General features: G+C 43.6%; 2 protein-coding genes across 2 annotated transcripts in view; one reads left to right on the top strand and one right to left on the bottom strand.

The window, feature by feature from the left end:
- TUBG1 (tubulin gamma 1) overlaps positions 1-8054 on the bottom strand; it is a 202102-nt gene extending 194048 nt beyond the window's left edge. The window contains exon 1 of the mRNA XM_069634423.1: positions 7814-8054. Coding sequence (XP_069490524.1) covers positions 7814-7862 — 49 coding nt within the window. The 5' untranslated portion in view covers positions 7863-8054. The remainder of the gene's footprint in view (positions 1-7813) is intronic.
- A 436-nt stretch (positions 8055-8490) lies between these two features.
- Positions 8491-24877, top strand: part of RETREG3 (reticulophagy regulator family member 3) — a 430431-nt gene continuing 414044 nt past the window's right edge. The window contains exon 1 of the mRNA XM_069634424.1: positions 8491-9051. Within this exon, the coding sequence (XP_069490525.1) occupies positions 8864-9051 (188 nt within the window). The 5' untranslated portion in view covers positions 8491-8863. The remainder of the gene's footprint in view (positions 9052-24877) is intronic.

The raw sequence follows: 24877 nt of genomic DNA on the forward strand, positions 1-24877 counted from the left end.
TATATCAGGCAGTACAGTGATTATTAATGCCGTTTCCTTCCAAGTATTCCCGCATCTCAGCGATTGAACACCATTGTCGGAAATCACAACCTTGGAGTATCCTTCCCTAGCAAACAAACTTTGCATAAAATGTATCACACACCTGGTAGAAATGTTTTCCAGGAATTCCAACTGAAACCACCTCGATGTATAATCAACCATTACCATGGCAAATCTATGTTCCTGTCCCAACATGTTCATGGGACCCATGAAATTGATCACCACTTCCTCCCATGCCCGCTCTGGCACATCTACATTCCCAACTTCCATCTTCTGAGTTTTTAGCGATTCATCACTCGCACCAGAAAGGAGGCACGCACCTACTTCCTTGTCCACCATGCATCCATGCCAAGCCACCAGAATGTTGCTCTCAACCTGGGCTTGGTTAAGCTCTTGCCCAGATGCCCACTATGTGCTTGCTTGACCAGTTCTCTCCGGAGAAATGTGGGGGAACAAACCTTTCACATCTAGCTTAACCCCACATAGAGATGCTCAGCTCATCCCTGATCTTATAGAAAGGTGAACAGACCTCCTCCCCACGGCGCCATCCCTGCTCAGTTTTGGACATGGCCTCCTTCAACTCGCTATCATTAGCAATGCTCTCCAACCAAACCTCTTTGAAATATGCACAGACCACAATATTGACCACCTGCGCAATCCACTCCTCACCTCTACTTCCGCAGAGCACACCCTGGGGGACCTCGATAAACAATCAGCACAGAATTACAACACCCCAGAACACATTTGACTGCAAAGTTGAAACCCTGCAGGGCAGATAACCAGCTGACGATCCTGGGCATGGCCAAACTCAAACCCCTTGCGGTAAACAGATGCACCAGGGGTTTGTGATCACTTTTGATAACGTATGGAATACCCCAAACGTACATCTTGAAATAGTTAGAAGCCTAGTAGCACGCCAAGATCTCCATCTCAATAGTGGGATGCCTGGATTCAAAAGCATTAAGAGCCTGTGAAGCAAATGCTACCTGTACTTCTATGCCCTTACTTTATAGACTAAGGACTGCACCCAGACTCTGGGTACATGCGTCCACAGTAATTGTGGTTTCCACCAAGGGACCAAACCTGTGTAGTGTGGGTGCGTTAGCCACCTCTTCCTTCAGTCTCCTGAATACCTGCTCTTCCTTCTCTCCCCACACAAATTGCGCCCTCACCCTCAGCAAATCCTTCAATAAGGCGCACTTAACTGAAAAGTTCTCTATAAACTTGGCGTAAAATTCTATGGGACCTAGAAATGACTTTAGCTCATCCTTGTTGACTGGCGCTCCAATCTCCATAATAGCATCAACCATTTCTGGCTGGGATTTCGGGCCTCTTGAAGACAACCTGTAACCCAAGAATGATACTTGTTGCACCTTAAATTGATACTTGTCCCTCTTGACAGTCATTGCAGCCACCTCGAGCTTTCTACGGAGCACATTCACTGTCACATTGTGTTCTACCTCTGTTTTTCAACCCACCACAATATCATCCTGGAAGCACCCGACACCCAGGGTGTCGGTTAACAGATCTTAAATGATTTTCTGAAAAACAGCAGATGGAGAGGACCACGCCAAGCCAAAAGGTAATCTTTTAAACTGATACGCACCCATGGGTGTGATAAAAACATTAAGTGCCCTTGATGTGTAGTGCAATCCACCTGGTGGTATGCTGCCGACAAATCCAATATGGAAACCCACAACGCCTCTTCCATGATTGACAACATTTCATTAACCCAGGGCAAAGGGTGCCTGTTAACCAATATATTGGGATATAAATCTCTTAAATCAATGCAAGGCCTAATCCTTCCATCACGACATTGGGTGACGACAATGGGAGATAACCATTTGCTACATTCAAATTGGCTCAATGACCCCCTGTTCGCATAGGCCCTGAAACTTCAACCTCACCTTCTCCCTCACACCAAACGGTAGATTCCTCAACTTGTGTGCACACAGCCCGGCTCCTTCCGCCAGCTGAATTTTATGGCAATATCCGTGCAGCTTATTTGTATTTTTATTTTATTATTTATATAGCGCTTTACATCAAAGCGCTTTAACAGCATAACAACCAAAATACATTAAACATGGAACATAGAAGCAATAAAATAAACATGATTCAAACCAGAAAAACAGCATGTAAAACAATTTGCATTTGGGAAGGAAGAGGAGAGGTATGGGAAGGAAGAAAGGGAAAGGGGAGAGGGAATAGAAGGGAAGGTGGAAGTCAAAGGGGGGGAGGCAGGAAGAGATAAAGGAACAGGAAGATGGAGTGGGGAGGAGAAAGAAGAGGAAGGGGAGAGGAGTCACGGAGGGGGGTGAAGGAGTGTTTTTAAGGAGGAATAGGTGGAGATAGAGTGGACAGAGAAAGGGAGCGAGTTCCAATGTAAGAGGGCAAGGAGTGGAAACGAGGAGGCGGCACGGGGGGGACAGAGTAAAAAGTGATCAGCGGAGCATAGAGAGCTAGAGGGGGCATAGAAAGAGAGGAGAGGTAAGGAGGGGCAAGGTCATTAAGAGATTTAAAAACGAGACAATGGAAGTGGCATTTAAGTTGGGAGGGGAAGGGAAGCCAGCCTAGATTGGCAAGTGAATTGGAGATGCAATCATAGGGCGAGAGAAGACAGAGGGTGCGGACGGCAGAGTGGTAAAGGGATTTAAGGGGGGGGGGCAAAAACATTACTGAACTCTTCCAATCATTTCTCTGATGTATCCTTACCAATCGACCTTACTTGTACCTACTCAATCCAAGCTTTCCTTGGTGCTTCCATCACAATAAGCAGTCCTCTTTCTCAGCCGCATACACCTTAGCTTGGATAGGTCTGTTGCCATACACAAAGTCGCACCACACAAAACCTTCAATTCTGCCACCTCTATACGCCTTGGAGCAGATATCTATTGAGTGCAACGTGCAATTCCTGCCACCCCATAATTTCTCCTCTATAGTAATGGTATATGGCAATCCTGAAACAGCCAACACCTTTATGAGACACCCAGCCACCACAATCTCCACTTCTGGTGCAGTATACTCCCCCTCGTCATAATCTACCAATTCCCTACAATGTGTACACTCTTGTTGGACCACTCATTTTCTTCTAGCACCCACCTCACACTCGCCTCACCCTCTACAACTTTGTGATTGGCTGTGCAAAATCTTGCAAAATATCCCTATATGCCACACTTCATACATTTACCTCTCACGGCAGGACCTTCTTTATGATTAAGGGCATGCTTTTCGAATCCACATCTTGAACAATGCCCTTTTCGGGTAACTTGTTGGGCATTTTGTCTTCCTCCTGTTCTATTGAATTTTTTGGCTGCACACTTTCTCCTCCTCACAAACGTGTTCTGTTGCCCCCCACGCCCCACTATCCATTATCACACATACACTCTCCCTGGCATTATTTGTATTCACTTCCTCGAGGCATCTACTTGTCAGCTCCATACCCTTGGCAAAAGCTAAAGCTTCCTGTAATAGAGGGTTTTTTTTTTTTTTTTTTTTAAATCGCTCGTGAGTTTTCAGATTGGATGGGTACATAATATGTTGGTCACGTATATATTCATCCTCCCTCCCCGTAAACTCACATGAAGACAGTCACCCTCTCAAAGCATCCACACATGCGTCTACTCATTCTCCAATCCCCTGCTTCCTTGAGAAAAACGTCTACCTTGCCAACACAATATTTACCAGTTTACCATATTGCGCTTCCAACTTTCTCATTGCTTTCCCATACAAGCCATCACCATCCCCGCCTCTACCATCCTCCCCTTGACCATCTGGTAATTTCTTTATCACCCTTACCGTCTCCGCCGCCACCCAACACATGAGAGTAGAAAACATTCTTTCGTCAGAAACTTCGCACCCAGATGCTACAAAATAATATTTGAAAAGATCTATCCAGTCCTTCCATGGTACTAGTGGTTGCCCTGGCATAGCTAAAAATGTTGGAGGTGGATCTAGATTCTGCATGACGATAACACTGTAGACACTACTGCCACCCCACACCTTTGTAAAGACAGAATGAAGAGCAGTCCCCACACAGCCCAATAATGGGCCAGCCAAACTCCAACACAAAAACACATCCCTAAACCCACAAACAAATTAAGTGAGGACAATGTTCTGCGTTATTATGGACCTTACAATGAGAACTTCCCCACTGCCCACCAGCTTGGCCACAATAGTGTGCACACACCCTGTAGCCCCAAGATGTGGTTTGGTTCAGTGCAATATAAAAGTGACGAGAGGGGAAAAAAACATTTACAAATATATACATATACATGCACACACACACACGATATTGTTGGCCATACGAAAAATGATAATAAGCCTAGCAATGTGGCTGAAAGGCTTCTACAATAGAAATAGACACGTTTCTCCTAAAGTCTCATATTTGCTGCCTTGTGAAATAATACATACAAGTCCCACACCGCAGCCTGCATGTAGGGGAGCTGTCTTTATTAAGACAAACAGGGATCCAAATTAGGATTAGTTGACCAGGAGCAAAAAGCAGCTCCTGGGTATCCGGCATAACCAGTTAAGTAAGAGCTACCTCTGGGGAACCAGGGGCTAGAACAGACTGTGGAGCAAAATTAACTTTGCACAAGATGCAAACTCACTTTTTGTCTATTACATGTTATCCATTATGTTCTAAATGTCACTTGGTGTGCTCTTTATCGTCCTTTATATATATACATCCCCAAACACACATAGGTTTGTATGCGACCACTTGCCACAGGAGTCAAAAGTAGCTCCTGGTAGCTGTTAGTTTCAAGCTAACCAGGCTCCCCTTGACTTGAACCAGGAGCTAAATAGCTCCTGGCAATTTGGAACCTTGGACAAAGATGTTTCCTCAAGAACAAAGAAAAGGCGGTCTCAAAATGCGGCCTGGTTGTGGGAGGCGCAGTCTTAATTGCTGTAAAGTGTCTTCGGCTGAAAATCAATGTTCCTCAAGGGCCGCAGCTCCGCCCTCCCGCCATAAGACTTACAGTCCATTCACATCCCACCTGGGCTCCGATGCTCAAAATTCCCCCACCTCCCTGAATCCCGATGCGGGTCCCGGCATGGGATGCCACCCAGCCAGCTTGCAGTGCTCCCCACATGATATATGGCATTTATAACGCGCCTATACACAAGTGCTTCAAGGCGCGTTCTGGCCAGCCTCCGAAGCCAACCCAAAGACGTGTGCGCAGACACATTATCAGGGACACTAGCAACACTTTAATGCAGTGACAAGAGCGCAGCTGCACATAGTCTGCCAGCCTCCCGAGCCCCTGTCCAGGCTTGGGCAAGGGAGGCCCACACCGCTGCAGCTGTGTCCGGACTGGAGATGAAGCACAGGGGCCCCCGCTGTTACCCCCAACCTGTCAGGCCCACTGTAACCGACCTCTCTGTGACCAATCAGAGGCTCACCATGTGCCCACAGACCACACAACTCAGTGGGCAGAGGAGCTAGCCCCGACCAAGGCTCTTGCTCCATGCTGGCTGTGGTCACCCAACCAGCAAATGAAACCTCATTCTGGCTGCCGGCACCGAAACCTGGTCACATCACCAGAGCTAACAAGGGCACTGGCACAGCCCAGCCATGGTGAATGAGCCGATCAATGTTACCTATAAGGAGGCACTGCAGTCGCCATCAGCAGAATGCCGAGATAGGGGTCTTCCTTCACTAGGGTCCTCGTTGCCACTTATTTAAGTGGTACGATATATAAAGGCAGACACTGGGAATGAGGTAAGTTACAGATAGGACCCCATCCGGGTCCCATCACCATGAAAGCCGGGTGGATAATGCTGTTGGCACTGTCAATATCAGGTGCGCACGAGATAGCATTCCAAATAAACAGCCTCTGAATTGGGGCGAAACATGAATCTAATAGGCAAAAGGAAGGGATGACAGTTATTCAGCATGCTAGGGGGGTGTACAGCACAATGGGTTTGATGGCCGCACTCACTACCAGCTTTCAAAACTGCCCCCGCCCCAAATGTGACGCTTGCTGTGCCCACATATCCTTCAGATTATGTACTACATTCGTGAAACTTAGTGGTGGAGGAAATGCAGGATCCTGATATGGGGTTTGAAGGGGCAGGCATGCATACGAGTCGGTGGAGAGAGCCAGTAGGGAACATAGCGCCACTACGATTATTTTTTCCTACCGAAAGGTAACAGGAGGAACTGCATTGCTGATCTTGTAGACTACTCTTGGCTATGTCTAGTAGAGGAATAGTATTTGCTTCCCCTCCCAAGTATGGCTACGTAAACACCCACTAAAGATGGCCACACTGTCCCATTAGAAAATCATCACCACAATTGGGTCCATTCTCCTCTCCCCATCACTTAACCTAAACTGGCAAATCACGTAAAAATAAAGCCCCCGATTCATGGAATTATTTGCGCATAAAACGCAGTTTTTTTCTGCCTGAAAATCCCCATACCTCAAACAGGGATTTTCGGGCAGAATGGCATGCAAATCTGCGTTTTACGCGCAGAGAATTCCATGAATCAGGCTGAAAGGGTCTTTTTTTTTCAGGCCCCCCCCACCATCTATTTTACTTAGAAAGCTAGCAAATTCAGGAAGAGCATCCTACAAAGTCTTCACTGGCTCCTGATCTTACCACAAATTAAATTCAAATCCCTCTGCATCATCCACAAGGCTGTCTGGGGCCAGGGACCACTCTATCTGCAACTCTTTCTGACCCAATATTCCCCTTAAGACTCCTGTGCTCCTCTGGCACCAACTCCTTGCGTGTGAAGCGGTTTGCTAAACCGAGAGCAGATGGTTGATCGCTTTCCTCAGCTGGCTCCTTTCCTCAGCTGGCTCCTATTTTTCTTGAGCAGGACCTCCTTAAGTTCTGGAAAAACCTCAAGACCTTCCTCTTTACCCCTTCTTTCCCCTCCTCTCTCCCCTGCTAATCACACAGTAGCTCGACTTGTGTGCATGCCCTTTATGCATCCTCAGGGCCCTGACCTCCCACATCATCATCCCAGCTGTTATCTATCCTATGCACTTGCCTCAGCTCACCCTCCACCACTGGAGGTTGCACTTACCTTTCCTCATAGCACTTCTCCTGATGCGCTCTATGAGCACCACAGCACATATCCCATACCCCTCTCAACGTTCTGAACACTCACAAGGCATAGTAGGCTCGTCTTCCCCTCCCCATTGTCTCTTCTTATTTTCTTGTATTTAATTAGTTAACATTTTTGTAATTACATTGTCCATCGCCCCCTACCCCCTCCCTGTTGCCCCGTGGGCATTTTGAAATAGTATTTTCTTCCTGTATCAGCGCCTAACAATTGAACAATAAATACTTAAACTCCTATACCAAATACTTCAATTTACCCACGAGGCTTCCGTGAATAGTAGTACAGAATATACATAATCCATCTTCTCAATTACAATATCCCAAAAGCAGAATTCCTTAAGTTTATCACAGATAAACAAACAATCTGCCCAAACAATATCTGGATCCACAGACCCTAAAAAAGGTTTACATCATCCATTCCACCATACACGTTTCGTTTCCCAATAACCTGTTATAGCTTACACAAAAAGGACACTACAGTCCCTCCCCCAGGGGGTTACTAATGCAAACAAAATGTTATGCACCTCCATCACTTCTCAATTCCACAAATCCTCCATCATCTCTCAACTAAAGTAGCGCCTCCCTTAGCCTCTCCAACACAGCCCAAAACGGGATTGCTTGCATCTTCTTAAATTAACAATAGCGATTCTCCCCGGTAAACAAAATCCACCCGCCCAACTCTCCGTTGCCCTTTTCTCACTTTGGTTGCCACACTGGCCGAGCTGTAGGGTAATAATCTCACGGGGCATGGTGGCTGCTTTCAGTGTAGCTGACAGTCCAGAAACCTTCTCTCCCGCGTCCCATCCAGACAAAGCGCGCACTTCCCCAACAGCTGAAAGAGACAGTAGCTCCGCCTAGAGTCAGACACTGACGTCTTGACGCATGCGCAGATCGAGCCGTGCGGAACACGGCGTCCAGGGCCATACCATTGTTGGCAAGGTGTCCCTTTGGCGTTGGAATGTATCATTTATAAAGTTCAACGAGTCCTGTACTGAGACTGTTCTACAGGCGGCCCATTACTTGAGCCGCTTGCCAGTCTTATATTATTTTCATATATTAGTTACGTATATATGTAGATTAGTAGGAAAGACTTGTTACGCCTAAATGCTGCTAGTTGAGCAATTCGTATGTACTTTATGCAACGAAACTTACAGCAGTCACATCGGTTATTTGATCATGCTTGAGAGCGCGGTAAACTAAACACCATAATGAACATTCTATTTTGTTTTTTTCCACTTGGTAAATGCGCCAGCTCACAAATGTATAATGTAAAGGTTAGATGCAGGGTGCTGTTGAGGTCCTTCTTTTATTTGTATTGTAGGGTTTGATATGCGTAATTACAATGTTCCATATATTGGAGCGGCGGCGGAGATTGCGATCTTTCTTCTATTTCTATGCTTTCTTGTTTTCAAGCTGTCAACCGCCTTTCAGGCATGTACGCATGCGCAGGCGGGGCAGTAGCGGCAGGTGTGGTGCAGTAGGCAGTTGTGGGCGGGGCTTGTGTCAGTGTTAGAGAGGAGCACAATGTGAGGTAGTGGAAGGAAGGAAACACCGGTACACCGGGTAAGCAGGTGCCGAGTTATCCATTCTGATCTTGTCTCGCGGCTGCATCGAATATACCTGGATTCCTTTTTGTCTCTTCTCGCTCACATTCGGAACCACAATGTGCAATGACGTCACGGTGTTCACAGGTGACGTAGATGCCGTCGATCGGTGACGTAACAACCCGAGGCAAAGTAGGAGCTGTAAGATGGCAGCTGGACCGGGAGAACCAGGTTCCGGTCTAGAATTGGAGCAACGCGTGCAGGCCTTACAAGAAAAGCTGCGGGTGGCCTTGGGGCCCTACGAGCCGGCAATCAGCTACCTGCAGTCTGTGCTGCTATGGGAGAGGCGTGGCCACAGTGCGCTACTTTTCCTAGGTGTAAACGTTGTGTTCTGGTGAGTGCTCGAGGAATGGCGGTGGTAATATGGCGAAAAAAAACCTTCATAAGGTTTACATAATCTGTGGTTCTCGTGTATTGTGTTAAAACGGTTTACACAACTGTGGCTATGTCGTTCTGATCGTAAGTGTAAACAAAATAACCAACTGAAGGTATCATTTCGAGCAAAAGGGAGCATAGCTACCCGACGACTGGGGTCTTCACGAGGACAGAGTTCACTGGAGGGGCGGGGTTAGTATGTGTGTGAATTTTAAAGCGTGCAAGAAAATGAGGGGATAGTGTCTAAGCAGGGCCTAACCAGCTCGTGCTTCCCAATAGATTGCATAAAGAAAAATGTGCGTAAGGTATTCCTTTTTGGAGTGCATTACCAAATGTAATGTAACAGTCTCCTGTAATGAAAGGTATGCCATGGCTAATGAATGGGCATGCTAGCCAGGTCTTTAATTTTTTCCCGGTGCATAAGTGGTTACGTTGGTGAAATTTGGAACCCAAGTGCACATATCCGACCACCCAATCAATATATAATTGTGCATGTCAACAATTCGTGGCAGACTGTGTTCTTTCTCATACAAGAATATGTTTAAGATCTTCCTTGTTCCCAGCTCCTCCAACATAACCCTACGCCATTATAGACGACTGAGGACTAGACATACCTAGCATTAATCAAATTCTCACTCATTCAACTCTGCGAGAGTCTGGACTTAACCTTAGACTGAACATACCAATGCACATAATCCATAAATGCATCTGCGCTATACACAAACACACACCAACACAACTCCATCAAACACCTAACTGACAACCTTGACACGGGACCCCCTCCGCACCGCCCCTCCTTACGGACACAACTCCTAACCACATACGACCTACACCCCCAGCATAAACATTAGCACGCATCCGAGGCACTGAACCCTACCCACTAAAGTTAAAACAAGCTGGGCCTCTCCACCAACACCCACACGCAAGACCACGCACACAGACTCCAGTTCCTCCTAGTTCGGAACCTATCCTCTCCTCACTGATCGCCCCTTCCTCTTCTCTTGCAGCGCCTGGAGACTGCCCCTGGGTGGTAGTGGTGTACGGTATAAATTCAACATAACATGTTACATGCACGCACACTCTATAGCGATTTCACACTGATCTACCACCGGATGACCTATTTGTGTATTGTTAGTACGCCCACTGGCGCTCCTGTCCCTCTGTGGTGAGCTGAGATTTTTCAATACAGTGATCGTGTGCGGAGCTCATCAGTGACTGTTATCATTATTAACATTTGGAGACTGCATGGTAGACCGAGAAGTGATTTGAATCGGGCGATCTAACTGCGTGGCTGTGATGGATAGCTGTCGCGTCCCATAAATGATTTATGCAGTACAGATTGATCTGTTTGTTGTAGTACCGCCTGATATCTTTGAGTGTTGGGATTGATGTTTAATCTCACCAACATCATTTGGGACATCATGTGTTCTAGGAAACCTCCATGTAACCTTTCCCTCTACGAGTTAAGAAGCACTGCCTGGACCAGGTGTTAAAATGCGCCTGCGTACTCTGCTTAAATATGTACAAATGTCTGTCCATCCTATATTAAGAGACTGTAAAGACTGCAATGATACATTGCTGCTGAAGCCCAAGCTACTTATTTAACATCCAACTAACTGTTGGAAATACTGCTGTTGAATCCTTAATTGTATGCGCTCTTTTCTTGTGATTTGGTAGCTATGTGACCTTATGTGCTCTTAGATCCCCTACAAGTAATTTTGCTTGTCTGCAAATAGAGGTGTTGAACAGGCACAATTAATGTTTGCCCTAAGCTTATACCCTACTTTATGGTGTCTGCTGAGGATGTACGTTAAAAGAACGTAGACGAAAAGGTCGAATTGCAAAATAGCGAGGTCCACTCTGCTGCGTTTTGCAATTGGAGGTTTTATTTTGGCCCCCCGCATTGTTTCTTGTATGCAGGGGACACCCTGCAGCCCCAGAACCTGAAAATACCAAAGTAGGAGTGCAGGCCACTCGCCCCCCCCCCCCCCGCAAACCCTGCTCACCTTCCTCGTTATTTTCGGATTCAGCATTTTAGACCTATGCCAAAAGCAGCAAAACCGTATCTACGACCCTCTAGATGCGATCTTTTTGGTCGATACCTCCTATCCTTACATTTCACTTAAGCTTTTTAGGTAGTGTGTTTTTTTTGCATGTTGGTTTGCTTCAATTTCCCCTTTTGGTATGATAAACGTTGGTTATTGTAGTTTTCTCTTCTTCCCCCTTTTCATGTGTTGATGTTCCTGAGCTTTGGGTGAGTAGTTGCATGGAGGTCTCTCCGTCTCTGTCTCTTTCCCATACTGCATGCTTGGTCCTGGGTATACGTTATGAGTGCAGAGTGTAATATTTTAACTGCTTGGATCTTCTGAGTTGGAATGTGAAAGGTATAAATAGTCCTATCAAAAGGAAGAAAGGGTTTACCTTTTTAAATAAAATAAAAAACAGACGTGTTTTTGCAGGAAACTCACAGTTGTAACGGTTAGAGAAATATATATATATATATATATATATATATATATATATATATATATATATATATTAAATACTACTTATGTGAAACAATTCTCTAGTGCTTTTGCTGGTAATCCCAGAGTTGTGGTAATTTTGCTCAGAAAAGATTTAAGGTGTGCAGGGCCCTGGGTGGAATTGGACTCAGAGGGTATATATGTTGCAGGTGGAAAATGGGTGTCTGGTGCTTTTTGAATATTTATGCACCGAATGTGTCGCGGCTGGATTTTTGAAAAAACAAAATAGATTCACTGATGCGCAAGTCATAATTGGTGAAGACTTTAACTCAACCTTGGATGCAGTGATGGGCGAGTCCAGTGTGGTTAACTCCTGTGCCGAAATTAAATCTAGACTAGAAACGGATTATGCAAACCTGGGATTTACAGGATCGGCATCGGGGATGTAAGCAGTATTCTTCCCATTTACGCTCATGGGACATCATCACGCATTTATTTTTTTCTGGTTAGCCGAGCAGACTGTGGCGACGTGTGTAGTGCTAATATAGGTAATGTTATTTCTGATCATGCACGTTTTGAGCCGGCTGTAGATATATCCATGGGGGGCGGGGGGTCTGAAAGGGAGTTAATATTGGGGGTTAAAAACAAGTCTTTTGTTGGATTCGGACTTCGTTAAGCATATTCAGTGTGAAATGATGCTGTATTTGTAAGAAAACCATGGACCGGTTGCCGATTAATCAGTGTTTTGGGATGGCTTAAAGGCGATTTTCGTTTTGATCTTAAAAGAGAAAACAGTGGGAGGCGGAGCCAATTAGGCTTGAAAATGCGCATAGCCAGGCTGAAGAAAGATATGATTGTGCTTTGTCTGCTTATACCATGTGTTCTATGCTGAGTGCTACACGCTCCCTAGGTTGTGAGTTGCATTCAAGGGCAGAGGGAGATTTGTTTCATATCAGACAAGCTTTTTGGGAACGGGGTGAGAAGTTTAGTATGCTATCTGCAAACCGATTTTAAAGTCAAAGAAAAAGGCAGACAAGTACTTTTTGTTGTGGGCGAAGGGGGATCGATTTTGTAGACGGAATGTGGAGATTTGTGGGGCCCTAAAACAGTATTATGTCTCCTTATATAATGATGATGGACGCATCACTGAGGAGGGCGGATGTCCCTTTTTATATGAGCAAGACCAACTTTATCTTGATGCAGCGGTATCTGATCAAGAGATTGTGAACTCCATGGATAAAATGTAATTGGGGAAAATTCCCAGGGCCGGACAGTTTCCCAATTGAATTTTACAAAGCTTGTAGCGACATTCTTGACTTTTAATTATTTTTTTCTTCTTTTTTTAAATTATAAATGTATTTATTTTTGTTGTTAATTCATAACATTTTTAACTCTACTATATTCAGAGATTTGTGGGAGAAAATCTGTTGCTCATTCTATGCGGTGATTACAGTAATTCCCAAAACGCGGAAGGATCTTTCTGACTGTAGCAACTTTTTCCCAATATTGGTATTGATTGTAGATGTAAAGCTTTTGGCATACATTTTTGCTATGTGACTTAATGGCGTGCTGCCAAAATTGGTCTACACAATCTAACCAGGTTTGTAAGTGATAGGAACAGTTATGATAACCTGAGAGAGTTGTTGGATGTCATTCATGTAAGGGGTCAGAAATGCGAGACAGACACATGGGTATAGTTTTCTCACAAGTCGCCATTTTATTAAATAAGAAAGGAGTGAGACTATCAACCTGCTGTTTTGAGGTATGAACTCAGCCCAAAATAATTGAAATATCATGCAGATTGGAAGCTCGTCTCTTTATCGTCCGATTATCATATCTCAGACAGATACTGGGATATAAAAGAACATCTTAAACAGTCAAAATCGGCTATGCTGGCCAACCTGAACTCCCTGGTAAATGTGATATTAACAGGAGCAGACACTGACTTAGAAACACTGATCCTCAACCCAATGAAGGTGAAAAAAGCAATGGAAGGGGCAGATTGGATTGCAACTATAGATACAATGCATAAAGCCTCTTTTTCAGGATCGCTCATAATCTGAGACAAAAAACGTGGGTTGCTACCAAGTTTCTAAGACAATTCCCTAACTGGAGAACGAGACCGAGCTTCCCCAGACTATGCTTAAATACATTACACACAGGTGAGGGGCTTACTAAATGGGGGAGGGGGGACGAGGCGCTGACACTGTGTGATATCTGCAAAGACCCTAGACGACAGACAATTGGACACCTTCTAATGAATTGTGAGGGGACCCTGGGAATTTTGAGTCAACCTGCTACAAAAGTGTCTGAAAGTTCTGGGACAGAGTCATTGCAGGCCATGAGACAGCTCTTACAATAAAGGTGATACAGGTCCTACAAATTTGTAACTTGATAGACAATAATAGAAAATGTGAAGAACGTTTTGGCGACCCACAGAGTCTAGAAACTGTTACTTAAAAAGCAGTATAATTGATCCTGGAAATGCTGTGTTGGTTGCATCACTATTCCCTTTTTATTTTATTGGCGTTAAACTTTGCATTGGAATATTTTATGTACATATATTGACTTTCTCTTGTTTTTATTCTTCTACAATTTTTTATGTTGCTTTTCTTTTTCTAACAAATTGACGTGTGTAAAAAAAAAAAAAAAAGGAACAAATATATATGAATATATGACACAATAAAATTTTTAAGAAGGGGGGCGTGCCAAACGCCTATCTTTCCCTAGCCTACCAAGGATTTCCCTACCTAACAAACTTAAAGTATATACACCTAATGTCCAAAAGTAATTCTCCCTCACACAAATGCGCACAACAAAATCATACAGGAATTAGTTGGCGATTTTTAAATTTTCCAAAAAGAACATGCATTCAAACTCAAAAGCTATACATGGGAATCCTTGTGACCAGGGTTGGATCCTCTTCCCTTTGGATTAAGTCAGGATTTTTTAAAACCAAAGCTCAATTCCAGAAACGTTCTTTGTACTAGCCACTCCAGGTATAAATTAAAATACTTTCCATTCACTATATTCACTTGGCAAAATCACTATTATAGTTAAAAAGGTTTTCCACAGCCTTCTGCTTGGTAAACCAATAGACTTTCTCTTTAAACAGCGAGCCAGAGGTCAAGGTAAATGTTCTCTGAAGATCAATTCATTGTTGTATCACATCATATTCTTTCTTAAGAACAACATCTTTATCAGGATGATTATACAACAGTTCACGAAACTCTGGAATGGATTTACCGCTTCTTTAAACCACATCCACAGTACTTAAAGTTTCTTTCTGGTCCACTCGCCTGCCAGGACTAACCACTAGCTGTCCCTTTCCTGGTTTACTCTCGTGCCAGGATAAAACTCCTACTACTACAACTTGTAATTTGTGGTAAGGCTTGTTCATACAATTGGCATACAGTTTTATTCTCCAACATAATGCACAGAAGGATAATAGTTCTCACATTGATCTATTTGCCATAAGCAGTGCAGGTTATACTTCTCTCCCCCTTGTTCCTTAGTATAAGGAGGGGTTCGCTCCTGCTGTATCTGATCTTCTTTTACCCGACCTTTTGGCTCTAGGTAATGTGGTTTACAACTTCCTGTTGACGGACTGCCAGATTCAAATTGCCTTGCCAATGTAAACTATATTGTCTCCTTTTTAGAAATCCCTCTTCAGGAAAGTTGTATCTCTTTTGGGTTTAATATTGCCCCTCTTTGGCTTTGGCAATGTAAGTTAAAATATTTAAATTAGTCAGCGGTCTCCTTCACAGCACCTTGGGGTCACCTGCATCATGACAACCCACTGGTCTGTGCTGTTGTCGCCTTCTGACACGCTGTTTCCACTTCTATGTTTGTCAGGACTCTTGCAACGTTTGACAGATCCCACCAGCCTGCCGTTGCTCACGCTGACTGCAAACGTAGCATGCAGGACGCAGGGAGCTCCTCTCTGCCTCGGGTTCACCGGTCTCTATAATGCTTCTCGCTGCGCGTCCTCTGCATACACCAGGGATCCTGACCTCCACCAGAGACTCTGCATGGTATCCCGCTGTCAGTAGAGGAGCAACTCTATTCTCTGCCTCCCAGCTGCTTCCCTTTGGCCCGAACCTGAAGGGCCTTTAAATGTTTTAAGCTCTCGCTTGGGTGTAGGTCATAACAAGAACTAGACAGCGCATTACTGTTTGGCAATTCTGGACCCCTCTTCCTTGTCTCAGTACTAGGAGCATTATGGGACGTGGAGTCCATAATGTACCGAGACTTTTTAACAAAATCAAATCCACTCTGTTTCTAGGATTTATAAGATGTACTTTTAAGTGAATATGGGAAAGGAAGTAATGGTCTTCTTTTTGATTTTAGAATCCAAACACATTGTAGAATCTTAGCTACTGGAAGTAGTTGTATTAACTCCTTGTCACTTTTTATATACATCGTTTCATGTTTACAAAAAGGGTTCTTAGGTTGACGCATGTTTAAATCTGGGAGGGGAGGTCCTACTGTTATAACATGCAATTAAATATTCAGACATTAGGGAAAGATCCTCGGAAGAGGATTAGTACTGCGTTTTTATCCTGACGGTGTCGCCACATTCCCTTGATAGCCTTCTCCTTCCATGTGATCCTCCCTCCTAACACCACCCCCAGGGTTAGGATCATGTAGCAACTGCCTTTCCCTAACCAAATGGGAGGAGACTTTAGGCAGAGATTCTGAGTCATCACATTCACCTTAAGAAACACTCTGCAGTTGCGTATGCGGCTGTTAGCATTGATGATAACTTTCGATTGGGTGAATTGACTATGTCTTTGTCGGGTTTTTCTTAAGATATATTGTGGCCCCCGTTTTATGCAGCTTTTAAAATCTCTGTACAATGGTGTATGGGCTGCAGTGACTGTAAGTTGCTATACTTGGGATCCTTTTGAAATGGAGGGGTACGTGTCAAGGCTGTCCCCTTTACTTTTTGATTTGTTTATAGAGCCGCTAGCGGTTAAGCTTAGGTCGCACCCAGGCATAAATAGTTTTTGGATTGGGGATTGCACTTCAAAAGTACTTCTGTATGCTGGTGACCTTTTCATGCTGACTTCAGACATAGAGTGCTCCTTTCAAGAGTTAATGTTGTTGTTTGCGTTTTGTTTGGTTTACTCTGATTTGTAAAGTTAATGTCTTTATGACCTTTTATCTTCTTACTCTCGTGCTATAGGTACTTGTTTGATGCAGAGAGAAATGTATGGGCAGATGGTGGATGTGTGTACTTGGACATTGTAAGGATGCAGAAGTAAGGCTTGGACACAATGGTGGCATATTTTTGGTTATGGACTTTTATTGATCAAGAAAGGTTTGGAAAAATTCCTCTCTATCCTGCAAAGAACTCATGGTGGCAACAGGAAAGACGGACACAAGTGATCACCTGTCAAGGGTGTTTTTTAAACTGTATAATTGGTGAGATAAACGCCTAATCTAAACCTAAATCTAAGATGGGAGCAAACTACAACCATCAAATGATAATAAAGCAGTCCTAGTGGCGTCTTGTCAAATAAAAAGGGCCTATACTAAAACAATCTATTGACACTCCTTACAACTAAATTACAAAGTAGTGTGGGATAATGTTCACAAGAAAAGAGACATTTTCACCAAATGATAAGTCGGGATGACAGGGCTGGCGTCTCCCTTCCCCACGTTTTTAACACGGGACAATGCAGAACCTTTGAGCACAGCACACTCCTGGGCCTCGCCAGCACATGGTTACAGTTCCTCTCAATGATTCCAGGAGCTTCTGGGGCCAAGTCTCTTTCCTGCAATGTCTCTTGCCTTAGAAGGCCTACTGAACCATAAACAATGAACAAAAGTTCCTTTGGTATTCCTTCACGTTGGGCGATTGCTCTTCGCCCCTTGGATTCCCCTCAGCCAGGCTCTGATCCTTCTTGTAAAGTTAGCCTCGCTCAATCGGGTTCACTATAGCCTTTCACACAAAATCGTAGTGTTCAAACAATATCCTTGTCCTTTTTCACAACTATCCATTGTGGACATCCCTCTGTCGGGTTCACATTGTCGTCACAGTGTTCATAAGTATTTCCCTGTTTACTCTCAAATCGCAGGCATCCCTAAGCCGGGTTCACGTTTGTCACCACAATGTTTATTGGCGTTTTAACACTATGCAGAATTCACTCCATTGGTTTTCCAGCCCCCACTTAGGCTTCACATGTTCACAGTTGGATCACTTTTTCTCCCAATGTGTCAAAGACTTTCCGTTCTTAAGAGTTGCCTTTCCGATGCTTCGCAGGTTTGAATTGAAAAGGGCAAGGGCAACTCCCCCTTCGTTCCCTTCAGGTCTCGTCACCTTTCTCCTCTGTTTGTACTGCCAGTCCGGAGTAGCTTGTTTTCTCATGCATTTGGCCTTGCTTAGTGTGCTCTCGTGCTCTGCCTTTTATCCCCCTGGGGAAGGGAAAGGGCTGTCAGGTGTGCATAGTTATGGTCAATTGCCAGACTCTGCCTGACCCTTGCGTTGGGACATGTCAGGTAAACAGCCCTGGTGTTATTCCGTTGTCTGTCACAGTGTAGGAAATTGTTCGTGTTGGAAAAGGGGGAGGGAGGGTAAAACCTATAAATATCCTATGCGGAAAAGGTGTTATAAGAAAGGAGGTGATTGGTCAACTCAGAAAAGTGAGCTTTGTGGATTGAATACGGGAGGTCATGGGAACGGTAGAGTTTTGTCGAAACAGAGTTCGGGAAATAATAATCAAACTGGGAGGAGAATGACTGGGAGTATTCGGGTAGGACACATAAAAAAGGGATTCTGGGAGAGATAGTTTCCGAGTGCAACAGGGTTCAGGTTCCTGGGGGAATTGTCATATACAGAGGGGTCGTTGGATCGGGCCAAGAGAGATTCACTGGTAGGAAAGGAGGCAGATGTGGTACAAAGTACTCTGGGGATCCTGTCTGTCCTCCTCTTCTTCCCTGGTATAATGCCACCTCTCACCTGGGTTATTCCCTCAAGCACAACCCCGAGGTCTGCTTGGCTGAAAATCCTCGGTTTCTCACAATCCCTAAAACTAAAAGGGGTTTCCCTACCTCAAAGAAAAGTAGTGTAATTGTCAAGATGTCCAAAAGTTAAGTCTGTCACTGTTTGGTCTCAAAAGCTACCTCTGTCCATAACACTACTACTAATAATATATAAAGCAACTGTGCAAGGCCGATCTCTTCTCAAAGTAAAAGTGTTCATTGTAGTTTCAACCAACAGAAAAGTTCCCAGTCTCTCGGTTAGTAAAAAGTGTTATGTTCAAAGATTTCAATACTAGGGTCCTGCTTGTTTCCCTGAGTTTCTTCCTATATTATTTTCCTTTGATTAGGGCTCCTGAGCCCCTTGCGGTATAATGTCACTGAGCTACTCACAACGGCATAGGATTCCTTTTTTATCAGTTCCAGGGTTCTTGACCCTCTTATTCTCAGCATCTCAGCTGGGTGCGCGTCCCAGACTCGCAATACTTTAAATGGCTTGGTTTGCTGCACTGCCAAGCAATTGTCCTCTTTTGGACTGTCGCTCTTTCTTTCACATGGTCGCAGACACTGTTAATCTTCGTCACTTTGAACTTTGGTTTCTCATATGGGTGCGGGTCCCAGACTCCCACTGTAGTGTAAGGTCTGCTTGGTTTACTTCCCTGCCAAGCATACACCTCTTCTTTTATCCCCAGGATCCCAGACCACCTTATTCCTGATTTCTTATTTGAGTGCAGGTCCCAGTCTTGCATTGTATCGGCTTGGTTCACTCTCCTACCAAGCATACAACTCTTTCTGGTTGTTATTTTTATATTCAGGGTCCCAGACCCTCTTGTATTCAATTCTTACTGGTTTCAGGGTCCTCGACACTCCTTCCAGTTTCTAATTCCAGCCTGTTGCTTCCCCGGAACTCTAGCATCTCTTGGGTAACCCGTGTAACTGTTTGTTTCTTTCTTGCAAGTACCAGCGTCCCATGCGTCTGCGTCCCTTTTTGAGGCTCCTGTAGCGATGGGGTCTGCAGCAGCTCTTCTGACGTCTGAGTATGACTGGGGATGTATCGAGTTTTGCAGATGAATAGATAGTTTTTCGATTTAGGATGAGACAATATTGTTAACATTGAGATATATACATATATTCTTTTGAAAAAAAAATGTACACAGTTGTGTATTCTCGAACAGGAAGGGGAGCCCTGTATTTGCACTTTATTTTGATCAATGTCTTATAAATAAATGTGTTTTTTTTGACATCTCACATGCAGGTGGCTTACAACTGAGCATGTAACCCACATTAACAAAATCGAGATATATATTGTATATTTAGATATAGCCCAAAAATATTGAGAGATGACTTTTGGTCCACATCACCCAGCCCTCAGTCTGACACTTGCCGGCTCTGCATTCTCTCTTTCACGCTTTGCCAGGCCTTGGGGTGCTCGGAGGATTCACCCGACAGCAGCCTGAGCAGTCCTTTAATCCTAGACCAAACTTCTCCTGTTCCTCCGGTCATGGCTCCCCCTTCGGTTTGCGTCTGCCGCTCTGGTACACGGCTCCTGCTGTTCTGCCACAGAGGACCCTTCTCTCCCATCACAGCTGAGTTCCATTCAAACTTCCGCGTGGAATTGTTGTAATGCTTTGGGCCAGTGACTTGCCTTGAGAAGCTGGACCACTCGCTTATTCCCGAGAGTGATCCTTGGACTCCTAGCCATCTTCTTCTTGGCAGTAACAGTTCTAAAACAAGATTCATGATACTTTGTACTTTCTGGTCTTTCAGTCTTGTCTGGTATGTTGGATTGACTGACCTGACTTAACAAAATACATTGGCTGTATCTAATAAGGGGCAAGGAGGATTTATTTTTGGAGAAGGGGTTAAGTGTATTGTCGCGGGGTCATACTGCATTCTCTGATAATGGTTGTCACTAATCCCATAGAGGGATTCCTTCAACCATGTGATCAACCCTGTTGCTTCTTGCACACGATATTAGACTTAAACTTGCGTAGATGTATGTACCGTTTCGTAGGTGGGAAAAGTTGAATCTTACTTGGGGGTAAAATCAGTGTGATTAAAATGACTTTTCTCCCAATGTTGTATGTTTTTAACAGACTTCCCATTCCACTATCGAGTAAACTAATCCAGGAAAAAAAATTAATTGTTCAACAGGTTTTTGTGGGGCGAAGGTAGTAGGCCAAAAATGCCAATCGTTTGAGGCCAGTGCACCTGGGAGGTTTTGGTTACCCTAACTTTAAACAGTACCATACTGCCTTTATGCTGGGTCCAATACATCATTGGCTCAAGTTGGATCATGTTGATTGTCCAAACTGGGTCTTTCTTGAGAGAGGGCCAGTCACTCCGACTCGGCTGGATTGTTTGCTTTTCATTGACAAGCTGCTTCCAAATAGTTTGACTGCAGCGCCTATTAAACATGTTAAAAAGGAATGGGGGGGGGAAGTAATGAGATTCGAGGAGAGAAATCTTTGCTCTGTGTGGACCCATGTCTGTCAAAAAACCCAGCCGTACAGATTGATAATTGCACTCTTTCTTGGTGATTTGGAAAAGGGCTAGTATTTGGAGATTGGGCCAAGTCTATAATGGCCAATGTATGCTTGATTTTGAATTTTTGCATTTCGAGTATACGCTGAAATTGTCTGCATGCTGCCATTATGAAGCTTTGAGGAATCTTTTTGAGGTGTTATTTTCAGCCCCGAAAGCTAGTGCGCATAGTCCGCCCGCATTCTTACAATTGTCTAAATGCATGTTGCTTTCTGCTTCTCTGCTATATAAACTTCTTACAGCTTCTAGATTCAACCTAGCATCTCAGCATGGTATGGTTAATTGGGATGCTGCCTTAGTTTATGTGAAGACTGATATTGAATGGAATCGTATATATGTATAGGTCCAAGTAGATTAAAAATGGACTTAGACCTGAGGTACATACAACAGAGGACTACTCATTATACGTATTGGTCCCCATAGAAAATGTGGTCCTGTAAGTTGCGCCCAGATAATCTCTGTTGGAACTGCAAGAGTGATGTGGGTACCACGTGACACATGTTTTGGTTATCCCAGAAAGTTCACTTGTTCTGGGATGATGTTTTGCAGCGTAAGGATCTTGTTTTGAGTCTTTCCCTCCCTCGTACGCTACTGGTCTGTGTGTTGGGTCTGTTCCCCTCTAATATAGGTCTGTCTACTGGTGAGCTGTTTTGGGTGTATAGGACGCTTTGATGGCTAAGAAGCATATTTTAAGGTTTTGAAAGAGTGATGTCTGATAGTGTTGATTGGCTGCATGGTTTAATCATTTCAAGCAGTGAGTATCTTTATTCGTTTAAAGCGGCGGCTGGATAAGTATGATGATTTTTGGAGTCTTTATAATGAATTGTATGACTGAGCCCCCTGCCCCCCCCAACCCCTCTCCTTTTTTTGTTCAATGTCTTTAGACTACTGTATGTACCAGAACTTGTTGTACCTCTTATTGTAAAACTAATAAAATACTTTAAAAAGAAAAAAATCTTAACATTCTGTAGATTTTCATTTGTCCCTCTTTAAAACGTTTATGTTCAGAAGGTAATGCCATCTTTAACGTATGGATTGGAGGGGGAAGCGTATGTACATGAGAAGGTAACAACGTGGATTGAAGGCTTTTTGTGGAAACCAGTGTTAAATCTACCCTGCAGCCTACCAGTGATGGCAATTGGGGTTGATTTTGGACTCCAATCCATTGATATCTGGGGAAAGAAGTTGACGATTCTGTATAAAATAATGTATCCACCCGTAGGCTCGCCCTATGAGAAACTGAATGAGATATTGATTGCAGAATCCTCATTGGTTTTAAAGTTCTATAGATAGAGTTGTAAGATTTGCCCTTGTGAAATAGGCTCTACAGTTGATTTCTAACCCAGTGAAAATGAAGGAAAAGATTAAAGATCACTTGGAAGTATGCACCAATATGGGCTATTAGGCAAATGCGCAAAGATCAATCATGTCAAGAAAGACACATGCCCAAATATATTGAAACACTTCCATATTCTGCGGACGAATACATCTATGTAAGTATAGGATAAATCAACTTTGCATCTTGGATGTTTGAGGCCCTACAAAGGGAATACGAAAAGAAAATAGATTTTGCTGAGCATGTAAGGATATATCTAGACTTCAGAATTGGATACGCCTGATTTCGGAGTGTAGGAAAATGAAGAAGTAACACACACAAGGCTTTGGTTGATTTTTAGAATAATAAATACAGATAATCTGTTTAGCCGTTAGGATGGATCACACATTAAATTATTTATTTGCCTTAAGCTGTTTTATCAAAGAATGTTAAGAATTTTGGGGAAAACTGGATGTTTGACAGGTAGTTTTATATTATTGTGGTTATGACTTCAGATAGTTTTTCGTCATATAAACAATGACTGGTTATGGATTTTAGAATTTTATATTTGTGTATTAGTTGTGATGTTTGTATTGTATTTGTATAGAGGTTCATAGGTGTCGTTTGTTGAGCAGGACCAAGTAACTAGACTAGCCCAAAAGTATAGGATGCAATCACTGTGAGGGGAGATTTGGATGTGTCTACCTATCTTTAGCCTTCTGGCTCCAGCAAGGCACTGAAACACAGAAGGAGTGAATACATCAATTCACACCCTGCTGACTGCTGAATTGCTACTGAATACAAACCTTTGGGATGCCAAAGCCATGCTTTATACCTGTGGCACTGAGTGGGGATGAGTCATTTGAAAAATGTATTTTTTAATTAATAGTAATTTATCTTTCAGTTGAAATGTTTGGTCTTTTGAGGCGTGGTAAAAAATGCGAGACACATATAATACAGGGAATGCTGAGTCCTCTATGGTTCTCTACAACCCGCATATGGTAGGGACAGTGCTGATTTACAGATTTGTAATTGGCATGTGCATGTATATTTTACTTATTTTCTTCACTTTTTTACATGTATTTGGTCCAATGTTTCTAAATTGTAAACTTGTATCTCCTTGTCTTTAATAAACACATATCCCTCTTTTTTAACTCTCTCTAATTTTGGGATGAATATTTTTGCTACCATAGACTGGGGCATTTTGGTTGAAAAGTTTTAGCCACCTTCTCTACTAATATTATGGGGAGGAAGATGTATCTTTATTTTCAAAATTGATAAAGGATGAGGCAATATCATTAACATCCAGATATATATTATTACATATACGATTTGTTTTGTTTACACTTATATTTACACAGTAGTGTGTATTCTCAAACAGGAAGACTCCCTATATTTGCACTTTTATTTTGATCAATACCTTATAAATAAAGGTGTTTGTACCTCTCGCATGTAGTTGGTGGCTTACAGCTGAGCATTTAACCCACAAGATTTCTATATATCGCCATTCAGCCCAAAAATATCGAGATATGGCTTTTGGTCCCCAGCCGTAGGCCAGAACAAAGCAGAGCGGCGCTCTGGCAAAAACTGTCTTATTGGAGCGCCGTTCCAGGAACAACCCAGAACATCTTCCAGCAGGGGAACTGAAACCTTAAATCTCCACTTAAGAAAAGCAATTAGGTTTGTGTTTTCAGTCACGGGAGAAGGTGCCTTTTAAAGGTGTGAGGGGCCTTCTCCAGTTAAAAGGCTTTGAGTTCAGTCCTGGTGCTAGCATCCAAAGAGGACCGAACGAACAGGAGAGCAATATGCCTGTTTTGAAGAGGCAGATGGCATAATGCTAGTCGGGAAAGGAACAGATTTGTAATTCTAAAAAGGCAGCGACGGAAGGTTAAAAAATAACTAAAGGTGGAGATCAGTGTTCATGGATAACTGAACAATTGTAGGTTTATCGTCAAACACAAGAAACATATATATTGCCCCTTTCTGTAGGTGGACCTAATTGACCCTCGTTAAGTTGCGTTACTCATGTGCGATCAATTATTGAGAGAGGGTTAGAGAGCGTGGCCATATCGATTAGAGGGGGCAGCTGATATGCAATGAGTATTAGCACGGGTAGTATAGCTTAGTGGCAACACACTCGTCTTGAAAGCAAGATGCAGAGCAACACGGGTTTGAATCCCAGGTCTGCGCTTAAAAACCTCTTCGATATTAAGCGTGTTATAAAAAACCAAGCATAATAATTTATAATTGTATCCATAGCAAAAGAGTTGTGCTGGTGTGTGATGGGTATGTACCCACAAAGTTGATGAAGATGTTGCGTGTGAGTAAGTAACCAGAGTGGGGTCCATGTGGGGGGTATATAGCCCACGTGATGGTGTGGGGGGAAGTATGTGACTTAAAAAGAGAGGTGCAGTATGTGACTTGAAAAGAGAGGTGCAAAGGGCTCAGAGGGGGTAGCCTCTACAGGTAGGGGTAGG

This window comes from Ambystoma mexicanum, chromosome 13 (genome assembly GCF_040938575.1).
Source record: "Ambystoma mexicanum isolate Mex_15411 chromosome 13, UKY_AmexF1_1, whole genome shotgun sequence".
Lineage (NCBI taxonomy): Eukaryota > Metazoa > Chordata > Amphibia > Caudata > Ambystomatidae > Ambystoma > Ambystoma mexicanum.